This window comes from Centruroides vittatus, unplaced genomic scaffold (assembly GCF_030686945.1).
Source record: "Centruroides vittatus isolate TY-2023 unplaced genomic scaffold, ASM3068694v2 contig_927, whole genome shotgun sequence".
Classification (NCBI taxonomy): Eukaryota; Metazoa; Arthropoda; class Arachnida; order Scorpiones; family Buthidae; genus Centruroides; species Centruroides vittatus.
In genome coordinates this window covers 457,703-472,356 of record NW_027122613.1, presented here as the reverse complement: position 1 = coordinate 472,356, position 14,654 = coordinate 457,703, and the positions used below count along the sequence as shown (strand labels likewise).

The 14,654-nt window shown below is 26.4% G+C and overlaps 1 protein-coding gene across 2 annotated transcripts in view; it reads right to left on the bottom strand.

The window, feature by feature from the left end:
• Positions 1–14,654, bottom strand: part of Nct (Nicastrin) — a 95,430-nt gene that overhangs the window by 49,421 nt on the left and 31,355 nt on the right. Inside the window, exons 1-2 of one of the 2 annotated variants that reach the window (XM_067281856.1) lie at positions 4,712–4,717; positions 4,152–4,254 (exon numbers count right to left, since the gene is read on the bottom strand). The exons of the other annotated variant lie outside the window; for it this stretch is intronic. Coding sequence (XP_067137957.1) covers positions 4,152–4,209 — 58 coding nt within the window. The 5' untranslated portion in view covers positions 4,210–4,254; positions 4,712–4,717. Of the gene's footprint in view, positions 1–4,151; positions 4,255–4,711; positions 4,718–14,654 lie in introns of those variants that run through there. 2 annotated transcript variants of the gene reach the window in all.

Here is a 14,654-nt window from a genome sequence, read left to right as displayed (position 1 = left end):
TTTACGTAGTACAATCACAAACTTCAAGTGACAGTGTAGTGATATCCGTTAGTGTATGCACTACAGGCTGCACCCGACCCATTTGTGATTAGTGATCACAACCTTTCGGTGACAGAGCAGCGATATACTACATGTGTCCTACAGACTAACTTATGGAGTACTATCACAAACTTTAAGTGACAGTACAGTGATACCCGTCTGTGTGTGTACTATAGACTACACCCGACCCAACTGTGAGTGGACGATGATACATCAAAATAAAAACTTACAGGACTACAAGACTTGAAAGGACATCTGTTGAAAACGATTGGTAAGAATTTATGAAACAACACCTGTAGGATGGTATGCGTTCATTTGAACTAACGGTATTTACCTAATTATAATACAGTCAAACCTGTTTTTATGCGGTGGATAGAGACCGCATAAAAAAAAACGCATTAAAAAAATCACACGAAACTTCACGACTGGCTATAAAAAATAGTTTTCGCAACACAATTAAAAAAATATTTTTTTTATGCGGACAATAGGGACCACATAAAAAAGTCTCACATAGAAAATAACTCAAAACCGTACGAAATAGAATTTATTGACAACAGATGTCAGCACTTGACTGCATCGTCTCGTCTATCATCTGTTTTACATATTTTTGTCCAGGTGGTGTTTTGTTGACTTAAAAAATAAATTATTTCATTTTTCGCATATTCATGCAATAATATTACTATAATAAGTTCATTTATGCTATAATAAGTTTATTTAGCTATAATAAGTCAACGTGAGACATGACAAATCGCACGAGACTAGTCGCCAACTATACCGCACAAAAAAAGACTGCATAAAAACAGGTTTGACTGTATATCATAGGAAAGTATACTATTATCCAAAGATTACATGAAACAATACTTATTGTTTTATGATACTCTAAATAGTTCATGATTTAATTCTCAAAATAATTTTTTTATTCCTGCTTTATTTAACTATTTAATTATTTTAATGCTTTTAAGTACAGTCAAACCTGTTTTTATGCGCTCTTTTTATGTGCGATTTTTATTTGTGCGATTTTTTTAATGCGAATTTTTAATTTGTGCGGTATAGTTGGCGACTAGTCTCGTGCGATTCGTCATGTCTTACGTTGACTTATTATAGCTAAATAAACTTATTATAGCATAAATGCACTTATTATAGTAATATTATTGCATGAATATGCGAAAAATGAAATAATTTACTTTTTAAGTCAACAAAACACCACCTGGACAAAAATATGTAAAACAGACGATAGACCAGACGATGCAGTCAAGTGCTGACATCTGTTGTCAATAAATTCTATTTCGTACGGTTTTGAGTTATTTTCTATGTGAGACTTTTTTTATGCGATCCCTGATGACCGCATAAAAAAAATATTTTTTAATTGTGTCGCGAAAACTATTATTTACAGCCATTCGTGAAGTTTCGTGAGATTTTTTTAATGCGGTCCCTATCCCCCGCATAAAAACAGGTTTGACTGTATTATCTAATATTACCTAATTATATATATATATATATATATATATATATATAATATATATATATATATATAAAAAATGTATAAAAAAATGTATATAAAAAAATGTATATAAAAAAAATATATATATATATATATATATATATATATATATATACTCATGTACTGTACATATACTCATGATAAGAAATTTATTATATTGCTAGAGATATTATTTAGACTTAGTATTGTTATGTAAAAATGAATACTAAATGTTACTTTACTGGTGTGTAAATATTATTAATTGTGATGACATGTAAATGACATTAGTTGTTATATGCCATAACTGTATAGATTATTATTGTGTTATTTACTGTTATGTCGGGAATCAATGTTAAAATCCAATATTTCAAGTGTACATATGCTCATTCTGTAATTCTAATTATAAACTTTGAGAGACTTATCCCTGGTAATGCTATAAAGCGGGGCCAGGGTATGTGCGTTTGCACCTTAAAAATAAAATAATTGAATTGAATTGAATTGAATGTGTTTTGGAAATGTTGAGTCAAATTAGTCTAGAATCGGTTAATTTTATGGAAGAAAACCTTTCAAACAGCCGTAACCCCTAAACTGCAAATGTGCCAGGCTGTGATTTGCTCATGTATTTAAGTGACTCGTACAATACGGAATTCATATAACACAGAACATATCTACTGTGTTATGGGGGTCTACTGTATAATATTTAAATGTACATTTTATATATTTTCTCTAATAAAACAAAAAGAGAGTTGCGTATTACAAATGTAAGTAACATATAACTTATAAAAACCAGAAGGGACAATGATTTGATTTCTTTTATTGAAAAATGAATCAGTGACAAATATTCTTAAATGCTTTTAATTGTTATGTACTTATAGAGTTATAATTAGGACAAATTAAACTGTTATTTGCTATGTTCTGGTTATTATATGAAATCTATAATAACTACAACATTGTGATATTCAAATGTCTCAATGGAATTGTAATATTTTTCTATTAATTCATATATTAATGGATACAATTAATTCCTATGGTTATCATTGAGGAAGTTTGTCTATTGGAGGTGTTGGTTTGATATACATATATTTATTAATACACTATAAACACTGTTATAAAAGTCCCGCTAAAACATGCGAGACAAAGCTTGCTTTATCCTTAAATATGAATTATAGTTTACCTTATGTTTAAAACATCTGGTCTGTCAAACTGAAACATTTCTTCAATATTTATCAATTCAAACATCAAATGTACCCAATAACTTGAAATTATGAAAAGACTTTCAAATAAGAAGTTAAAAAAATAGATATAAGAACAAAGAATTGTCATTGTAATAATAATTGATTACAAAAATGTTTAAATTTGAGTCTAATTATAATGAATGTTGCATTTTTCTTAAATATTTCACTTGTTAGTAAAAATGTCAATATTATCATTATGTAGGCTTGTAAAGTAATGCAATGCTTTTTCCCTTGTACACAAATTTCATCCAAAATGCCTTTTTTGAGTACAGATAAATGAAATTTGAAGTTTTCTAAAGAATACTAATTTTAGTTTTCTTCATCTTTTTTATTTTAATGAAAATGTATAACAACACAGTGTCTATAATAACTTTGTTAGCCTACTGCAACCATTGTTTTATTTTGGAAATGATGTATCATTGTTATCAAATTTCCTGTTGGAATAATTATTATACTTGCTGTAAAAAAAAAAAAGTCAACATTATTATTTGGGATTTGAGATAAAATACAGAGACTCAAATATGTATAAGCCTGCTTATTTGAAAAAACCATCACAAAACTTTAGTAGATTGTACTCCCTCACTTGTCATTCAACTCTTCCTCTGTCATCAGCTTAATAATGAGCTCCAGAACAGGAAATTCAACAACAATGATACATCATTTCCAAAATAAAACAATGGTTGCAGTAGGCTAACAAAGTTATTATAGACACTGTGTTGTTATACATTTTCATTAAAATAAAAAAGATGAAGAAAACTAAAATTAGTATTCTTTAGAAAACTTCAAATTTCATTTATCTGTACTCAAAAAAGGCATTTTGGATGAAATTTGTGTACAAGGGAAAAAGCATTGCATTACTTTACAAGCCTACATAATGATAATATTGACATTTTTACTAACAAGTGAAATATTTAAGAAAAATGCAACATTCATTATAATTAGACTCAAATTTAAACATTTTTGTAATCAATTATTATTACAATGACAATTCTTTGTTCTTATATCTATTTTTTTAACTTCTTATTTGAAAGTCTTTTCATAATTTCAAGTTATTGGGTACATTTGATGTTTGAATTGATAAATATTGAAGAAATGTTTCAGTTCGACAGACCAGATGTTTTAAACATAAGGTAAACTATAATTCATATTTAAGGATAAAGCAAACTTTGTCTTGCATGTTTTAGCGGGACTTTTATAACAGTGTTTTCAGTGTATCAGTAAATATCTGTATATCAAACCAACATTTCCAATAGACAAACATCCTCAATGATAACCATAGGAATTCATCTTATCCATTAATATCTGAATTAATAGAAAATTATTAGAATTTTATTTACTTTTGAGTATATATACATGATTACCACAGTTCAAAATATATTTAAATATTTATTTCTTACCAGAAAACCGAAGAAAAAAATTGACAATTCCAAACAATAATACGCTAACAACCACCATTTTTGAAAACACCAACACGCCCTCTGTCGAGAAAAGATTGCAATTCTGAAAAATATATTTAAACCGTTTACTTTAATAAAAATTCTATTTATTTTTAAAAGAAATTTAAAAAAAATGTTTATTATTTAAAAATATAAATTAAATACATGACTTAAAATAAAATTTTAAAGATTTTAGCAAATTTTAAATAACGTTTTGTTAAGATGACGTAATAGTTTTAAAAGATTTTGAAGTATAAATGAGTAAGACGCGGAAATAAATTCCAAAAATATTTTCGAAGCTTAAAGAAAGATTAAATACAAAACCGAGAACATTTACTTCTTTTTGACAAGAAAATTTTTCGAATAAAATATTATTCTAATGCTCCCTAACAGTAGCGTATGATTGTACACATCAGAAAATTATAGTTTAAGGTTACAAGCTACAAAAATCGTAGCATTCCGAACCGTATACTGTACGAATATGTTTGAATTCGTGACAAGCTAAATAATGCATAACTTACAATACAATAGCTTTAAAATTATGGCTTCACGCTCGTAGTAGCGAACACGATAAAAATGCCTTTCGAATATATTAAAAAAAAAAAAAAAATGTTAATTATGAATAAAAACATTATTATTATATATATATATATATATAAAGAACTTTCGTCGCAAATTTCTTTTAAATATTTTAAAAATATGTTCTTTTCTCCTTACTGGGCATTAGTAAAAACATCTCCCATACATTTAATTTACATAATATTCCTATATAATGCCTTTTTAAATGACTTCTTTCTTATAAATTGAATGTTTTAGCACTGTTTATATTGATTATAATCACGTTTATTCGTTATTAATATATTTTAAAATGTTCTCATTAACTTTAAATTAAAATTCTTAGTAAAATGCGCACTTTCGTAAACAATTTAAAGTATTAATTTAAACTTTAAATTAACTCTTTACAATTTTGTCACGTAAAGTTACTTGAAGCTTTAAATTTAATTAAGCATTAAGCGTGTTAAGTAGATTTCGATTGTATTTGTAAATAAATATAAACAAAGTCGAAAACACGAAATAATTAAATAATTATTTTATTTTCTACTCGAATAATTTTTTAGTCTATAAAAGATTTTTAATTCCCTTCTCTATTGGATCAACTCTCTATTAGAAATAGTCAAAAGAGATTTACTAAATTGCTGTTACGTGAGAACGAAGTACAGTATATTGAAAACCGCGTAATGAAATTAACTGATTAGTATTATGTAAATAATTCGATACGTGGGGAAATTACCATCATTTCTGGAGTGTAAACACGTTGGAAACTATTATTATTATTATTATTATTTTCTGTAAAATTAAAAATGATTTTGATTGAATTCTTTTGAGGTCGAATTTTAAAGCAATTTCGACATTGCACGAACTAGCCACCTCGACTTTTTTTTTGCAGAGAGTTAAAATAAACAAGTTATCAGTTTTGAGATATTTTCTTTATTCCAGTCACGAATTTTTTTTACTTTTCTTTTTCTTCTTTTTTTTAATGGAAATTTGAATTTGAAATATATACTTGAAATTCAATTACGTTGAAAAATATTGAATAATTCAATTTTGGTTTTATTTAGATTAGTTTACTTATTTATTTTTTCCATATATTTTACTCTGTAGTTTTTTTTTCTATTTGATATATAGAATATAGAGTCATTTTTATTCTAAATTTATATAATTTTCTCTAGAATTCTGAATTTACACACAGGATCAAAGAGAAGAGGTGTGAGCACAAAGGGCAACCTTTATGTTAAAAGCATGATATAAAATAAAGTTTTTATTGTTAATTAATGAAACATTTACTTTTGTTTGTGTATTTTTATGACTTTCGAGGCTCTTATTAATAGTCTAGATCTCATTTACTTCTCTCAATCACTGTTTATATACACCTTTAATAGTTTAAAAATTAACAGCAATTCTGAGTAAATAGCAGTTTTAATAATCTAAAAAAGAAAAAAAATTCTTTATTAATTCTGCGTAAAATAGTAAATTTATTATTATTTTTTTTATAACATAAATAAAATTTCATTAATATTTTTTGTACACTTTATTTACAGACATCGAAATGCATTCAGACGATAAATTAAAACGGGGAAAATTCTACAACAGGAAAAGTAATAAATCTCTGGTAGTCCTTGAAGTGGAATGAGTCATCTCTATAAACACAAGGTTTTTTTTTTGTAGGACAAAAGGTGTTATTCTCTGTCACTTCACTTCTCTTTGAATAGAACTGATAGTGCGTGGCTTGTTGACAGGAAAAGCAATTTTTGAAGACGAAAATTAAAGGAAAATTTACTTTATTATACAATATTAGGAAAAAATTTAATTTTAAAATAAAATAATAAATGAAATTAATTTGTATTATATTTAGTAATGGAAAATGTTATTAGGGAAAGTACTCCAAGACGAAAGACTATACTTATTTTTTTTTATTCATTCAAGTGGTCTTTCTAATTAAAAATTATTAATGTTACGTAACTAATATGTTAAAATTATCTTCAGATCATGTATATTTATATTAAAAAAATTTATAAAAATTATTATTATTATTTTTAACATAAAAATGTTCAACAATCATCCATCAGGAATTGCTGAAAACTGGATTTTTCTTTTGTAAACATTTTTAAAATTTCGTATTATTATTATTATTATTATTATTACTTGAATTTGAAATGTTTCCTTAATTTAATTTATGATTTATTATAATTTTATTGTTATTATCAGTAATCTGAATTTTGATCAATTTATCTTTCCAAAGATCGGTTATTATACAGTATATCAGGTTAAAAATATGAAGGCAAACAATGATAGAATATTCACGTGTGTTGAGTAATATATTATCATTCTAGTTTATTTATGCAATAGGGCGGATTTAAAACATTATTCATTATTGTACTCTACACGTAATACGCGTATCATGCTAATATTTAAATTAATCAGCACATACACTTCATAAAATTAATTTCGAAGATAACCTTCTCAACGAGTCTCTTTCTTCATTCACGAAGATGGAAAGATGGTTCCATGTTACAGGTGGAAGTAAGGTCATTCTGTCAAGATGAAACTAATTATTATCTTTTGTAAAATTTAAATTTTAAAATGTATAAAATATTTATGAAGTAGCAACATCATAAATATTACAGATAATTAATGAATTGTTTTTTTTTTTATTCGTAATTTTCCTTTAGAGAACTTTGAAAGTGACGCTTCCTTTAATTCAATATCTTTTGTGTCTAGAAACAAATTTCTTTTTTACTTTTTTTTAGTATGTAGAGATGAATATTGAAAACTAATTAGCTCAAAGACAATCGGCTGTATGTAGTTTGTGTTTGTTTACTTCAATTTTTCTTAATAAATATGAAGTAATTTCACAGTTCAACTCGTTCAATTCACTATAAAGGTCGACGATTCGTGATTGATTCAGTAATTAACTCTTTTAAATTAACATGTGTAATGGAAACATAAAATAAACATTACAATTATTGTAACTCTTTTGAAAAAAAGAAAAAAAAAATGGAAGTGATTTTATAATAAGAAGTGTACCTTCGACTTCTCCCCGGATTTTCTTGCTGTAGGAAGCAGTTAATGAAAGATTTAATTATTACCTCTGTTATTAAAATTAGTTTTCACATGGCTCTTGTTATGCCATAGGCTATCTGCCTACAGTTCTATTGTTATCATTTGCATTGTTTACATCTAATTTCATAATAGGACCTCTTTAAATTGCAACAACGTTCTAAGTTGATAATACAATTGATTTCCTGTATGTTAAACTTTAACCTTTCTCCCAAGAATGTAAACTAAAAATTAAAATATATATATATATATATTAAAAGTAAGCTTAAATTTTCTATAAATTATTATTTACATAATTTTTGAGCTAGCATCACTAGAGAATTTTTTTAAACGCTTATTCTTCTATTAAAAAAGAGTAATTAGGCCAATTGGCTAACTGATTTTTTATTTGTAACGTAAATTTAAAAAAATAATTATGCAACAAAACAGCTGAAAATTTAAATTATTAAAATTTATTTAATTTAAATAAAACAATAATTTTAATTTATCGTTAGTTACAAATTAACGAAAATCATTATAAAATGCTTTCTTGAATATAGAATCAACTTTTTAAGCCACTAAACACATTTCTAAATTGGAATTTTAAGCAATAAATTAAACTAAAATCTCGTTTCATCGTAATAATAGCTTAATTTATATTCAAACAAATTATGGATAATCATTTTCCACTAGCAGTTTAAAAAAACAGGGGGGAAAAAACACTGAAACGTGACATATAGCTAAGTAAAAAATAAAAAAATGGCGTTAAACCACAGAAATATTTCCTCCCGCAATATAAAAATAGGCTAACTAAACACTTGAACACTTGATTCATTAATTTTTTTCTTACACATTAGCGCCTTAAGATGTTTATATTCAGGGTGTGTTATTCTCTAAATGAGGTTAAATAGGATAAATAAGGTTAATATCGTTCACGAAAGAAATCCCTCTACCGTATTTAATTTGCATAAAACTATTGCAATTACAAAACTATGGAGCAAAATGCAACAACCTAAACTAATCATTTGGAAATTTAACTGAAATTAACTGTAAAAACTTACATTTTTTTATTAACAAAAGAAAAAAAATGAAGCTTATAAGCTTCTGTAAATTATAAAATTAATTTAAAAAATGAAATAATCGTGTATAAATGTTAAACTTTACGGTTGAGATATATTTAATATCGATAATATCTTTTATATGTATCTTAGCGATTAGTTCCGAGTTTAGCATTTCTAAAGCAAATTTACTTTTGCTTGACGGAACAAATTAAGTTATATAAATTAATAATATAAATTTCCATATGATAGAATAAGTAGGGCAGAAAATATTCTTTTATAACGATCATCCGTGACGAATATTTTCTCTTAGAACTAACGTTTTGCTGTAATTTTCGATGAAGAAGTTAGAAAATCTTATTCGACTACCCGCATTCACTCATGCAAATAGATATTCTTTATAAACGAGTAACAATAGATGCTTAAAAAACGAGTAATTAAAGACATTGTCGATGAGAAACCTGTTGGAATTCATAACTTTATATATTTTTTGATCTCCATCCGGAAAGATCCGCATTGAAAACATATCCACTGAGGGAAAAACCTTCAGGAAACTGTTTTTAATTTACAATACTCACGGTCAATAAACTTTAAAGGCAATTTTCTTATAAAAATATGTTTATAAGAATTATGTCTGTGTGTACTTAATAAGGTTTATTTATTTTTTAGACAATGATCAATCACTACTGAGAATTTCATGAGTCAATTGCCATAACTTAAAAATTAGAACATTAATTTTCTTCAGATAATTTAAATTTTTTTAAAACTTTTTATTAGTCTAGACTTCTTAATTTAATAAAATATAAAACTTCAAATTCTTTTTTTACTTCTAAGCTTAGAAAAACTTGTAATTTAACAATTTAATTTTGATTTTTTTAATCGAATTATAAGCTTTAAAATGCTTTTAAAAACGATAATTTAAATTAATAATAAGTTAATTTGATTAAATATTTAATATATATATATATAATTTTGTAATAATTTATTATTTACATGAATATTTATTCCTTTTATTAACACAATTAAATGTATAATTAATTTTTATAATAAGATGAAACTTAAATATAATTGAAGTTATATATTATTGTATATTAATGTAATTATATATTGTACAGATTATAATTTAAATATAATTTAAATACACAGAATGATCAAAAAGTCACTGTGCATATGTTAACAAATGAATAGAACTCATTAATTATTAATCTACACATTAAAATGTTAATTAAAATAGAATAAAAATTATAAAATGTTACATACAAATATATTTATCTAAATAAAAGTTATGCATATTTAAAATTATTTTTTTTCAGTTTAAAGCATGATTTTTATTGTGTAAACAATACATTTGTTTTATTGACGTGAGATAGTCGCATGTTAAAGGCTATACACTACTCTCAATATAAAGACACAATAATAACTCATATAATAATGTTTATAAGATATATGTAGGCTGTAAATAATTATATATATTTATATATGGAAGCTCATATAAGGAAGCAACTTGTGACCAAATCGAATCTGATCACCAATAAGAGTGTCAATATTAGTCTTATTGGTGAGCCTACCACGTGAGCCAGGCGCATATCCGGGTCAACCATTCCAGGAATGTTTTTAGATGGTAAGGCCCGGATATGTTGGGTCCCTCCCTCACTACCTGGTCACCCCCATTGGGGTTCGCACCGAACCCACAATGAGTATGAAATAAAGGGGCTTTCTTAGTGTCTACGATGCGAAAACAGCCAAAAATTGAAGAAGAAAAATAAAATGGAAATGCTCAAAAGAATTAAATAATTTCTACTTTCTGTTAATTACACAATTTTTCTTTGTTACACTCAGTTTTATATCCTGTTTAATACTTTATAAATGCTACTTTAATCATTCTAATTTTGTATATTTTATAATTATCTTTAAAATATTAATTAAAATTACATTATGAATTTAAATGTAATCGGTGAAAGACTATAACAACGAATTTTATTATTCAAATTTAAAAAAAAAGAATTGAAATTTTATTTTTATATTTACTAACTTTCTTTAAAATTAATGGAACTTTCATTTAAAAAATAAAAAATAATAAATTCTCGAAGTATAACGAAAAAAATGAATTCTTACATTCTCGAAATGCAGGATGGCCAAAAAATAATATGTGTTTTTGGCACGCAATTCAGAAATTTTTGCAAGAGAATCAGCAATTTGTGAAAGTGTATCAAAACCAGGACCATGGAGGGAGAGAGAGAGAGAGGTCTGCTAGGGATTTTTCCCCGTTCCCAGAGTATAGGTACTGGTTCATACACCATAAAATTAATGCTATTTTTATTAACAGAAAATAAAATCTATTAATAAAGAAACCTTCTACGTATTTCATTTGTTGAAAAAATAAACCAGCAACGAGTTGCTCAACTTTCCCGGCAACATTTAAAATTTTGGTGGCGTCATCTGTTATAAAAGATTTTTTTAAAAATAAAATATGATATTTTTAACTATTATAAAATGACAAAAAGCTTAATATTGAGAATAGGGATGGGTTTTTATTAAAAAATTGCAAATGCTAATAACGAGTAAAATCGTCATTCAGTCATACCTACTGGAGATACACACGATTCCCATTATCTCCCCACCTCCTCGACCTTTAACCACCAAAATTTAATTGCATCAACCCCCCTAATAAACAAACTTTCCCGAAAAATTTCCGAAATTTTCGACGAAAAGCACAGGAGTTATTAAGCTTCAAACAAGGTGAACAAAATTGTGTCCCCCCTACACACTAACATCCATACATAGCCTATAGAAATTACCTGCGATTTTTTTTTTCTTTTTTGCATTTCTCGACGTTTCAAGATGTCTTCAGTTCAAAAATGTAAAAATCTTGGGAAGTCATTTTTTGACCGATCGCCATACTTTTCCTCTGTTACATATAACAACCGAGAAAGTAAAAGGTAGCTAAAGGGGTTCGCTCTACCCCTGGACTCCATAAAAGCTCTCGACAGCCCTAATCAAAACGTAATTTGTGGTTATCTCATTTCAACAATTTTGGTGAAGTTTGTAAATAATAAAACGTATGAATTAGGCAATTGTATATTATATTTTTAATAACAGAAATCGATCTTTTCCTCTAAATTTTTTTTTTTTATAACAAAATTTGAAATGTAGCGTAAAGATTTAATGTATCTAAAATAACATTTTATAACATCTTTGGCATTTTTAATATTTTATATATAAATTTCTTACACGTTTCCTTCCTTATTATTTTATATTCGAGGAACATAAATCATTAATTTTTATCTTCTTAAGATGAAAAATCAAACAAGAAACTATTACTCATTTTCCAAAATTATGTATTAAAAAAGAATATATAAAGAAAAATGATTAGGAAAACAATAGAATATGTTTTCTTCCTCACAAAATTGACTAAAAATAGAAGAAAAACGGGAAAGAACAGATTTTTGATAAATCAATAAAACGTGTCAAAATTATTTCTTAATTCCAATCGTGAGATAAATATAACTTAGGGCAGAAAAAGAACAATTTGAAGCCATTTATTTTAGCAAATAGATGGCAATCTGAATTTTGAATTCATCAACCATAATAGCCGGGACGTTGTCCCTATCTCTATTCTTACTCACGAATTTATCGTCTCATCTGAATTTTACAAATATCCGATTTTTCGCTTCTCGTCACTTTATAAATTGCTTTGGGGGGATTTTTTTTTATCAGCAGATGTTCGCTCGCCCCCGGTGCGTATTTTATAAGCGTACAACCTCCTTTTTACTATATACATTTCTCTATTTTATAACATTTTTATGTGTTCTCTTGTCTATCCACTCTATATTATATTTTAAAAACGGAATTGTTCTTTTGTTTAACCATTTATATTTCGATAAAATTTATATATACTTAACATTATTTATTTTTATCCGTTTTATAGGTTAACTTGGTATATTTTAACTCTTTTTCTTTCCTTATTCTTATATTGTTTCTATTTTTATATTAATAAATATTACATATATAAAACCAATATATATATAACAAGCTAATTCCGTAATTTCCATTTTTAAAAATCTCATTAGCATAAAAATCTACTTACATTTTTTTTAAATAAATAAAACTAGTTAAACAATTTTTTAAAAATTTTATATTAAAATGTATTATTTCAATACTTTTACATAGAATAAAGCGCAACTTAGACCTTACACTTCACTTATTGGTCTTTGAACTTAACATATTTAGACCAATAAGGATTTGTATTTTTTCCCCCATTTTTTTTTATAAATAGAACTCTATTGTCTTAAATATATTTATATATTATAGCGTAATTTAGGCTAAATAAATCATATAAACTATCCTGTTCCTACTTATGATAGGTCTAAGATATATATTTTGAGTTTTAGTTAGAATATTGACCAAGATATATTGCTTTAAAATGTGATAATCACGTTTAATTCAGAAGAAAAACCCCCTTGATGAAGAAAGAGAAAGTGGAAGGTTAGCCATGTGCACGTGTGATCAGCGATGGGCATCAGTTCGTAAAGAAAAAATCTTCCACGTCTCTGTTAAATTTTCCATCTTGTCAAATTTTCTTCACTCTGCAGCACAGCATTACACCAAAGAGGAAAAAGTGGAATATTTTTTCTTTAATAACGTGTATGCTGGTTGAATGCATAAATGAGTATATAAATGTTCTCACCACAGAATTCCCCACCTAAAAATAAAAAAAAAATCTCGAATTTAAATATAAATACTGAGAAGTAAATTTAGTAATTAAATCAGGCTTTAACTTTGCGAATTATAAATAAAAATATTAAATATTTTAATGAGGTCTCAAAATATATTCGAGGTAGATTTTTGTTCTGTGTTTATTGTTCGTGATGTGCAAAGTATTCAGCAAAAATATAAGAAAAAAAAGGAATTAAAAATATTCCACTGACAGCTAGACACTAATTAAGCGGCAAAGAACAATATATATAACTTTTTTTAACTGTCTTTCTAGCACTTGAGACGAAACAATGCGAAGCATTCTAAAATGCTTCACACCTTGTCTCATTTAGACAACCTTTTAAAATAAAAAAAATAAATAAATAAATAAATTGAAGAAAAAAGCTCTATTCAATTCTTAAATTCCGAATCAATTTTCGACATCAGCTTACACTTTAAGTCAATTTCTGCCATTAGGATAAGGTGAAAACCTTCTGGCAGCTCGAAGGTTATTCAAGGTCGACCACTCACCACTAAAGCTTCGACATTTTTTTTTTTCCTTTTTTTTTTACAAGTTTACAAGTTAAATTATTCTCTAAGCTTAATTCATAAACGGAGGACACTTTCTCCATTCATTTGGCTTGGACGAGTGATGAATAAAAAGTAGAACGAGCTAAATTCTTGTGACTAGTATTACCATTCTTGATTAAAATTTAAATGGGAACAGACTCGCTCCAGTTTCTATTAACCTCTTTAATTATTTATTCATGCTCGAAAGAATCTTAAAAACTTCCAAATTATATTCTATCATAATTATGCGAAAAGAAAATTTATAAATAAATCATTTTATAAAAGAATCTGGTAAACGAAATTTCTCTTAAAAGAAGAAGACACGACGGTAGCTTTTTTCTTTGTTAACAAACACAATTTAGATGTTAGATAAAGCCCATATAATTCTCCAATGGTGTTGATTTTAACTCTTTCAAATCTCTCATCGATCACGACTACATTTTCCTCTTCCTTTTATATTTTTATCACGAGGAAGGCTCCTGGCGTGACTTTATCATTTCGATAATGGAATTGGGTGGTAAATGGAATTGTCGCTTAACATCCT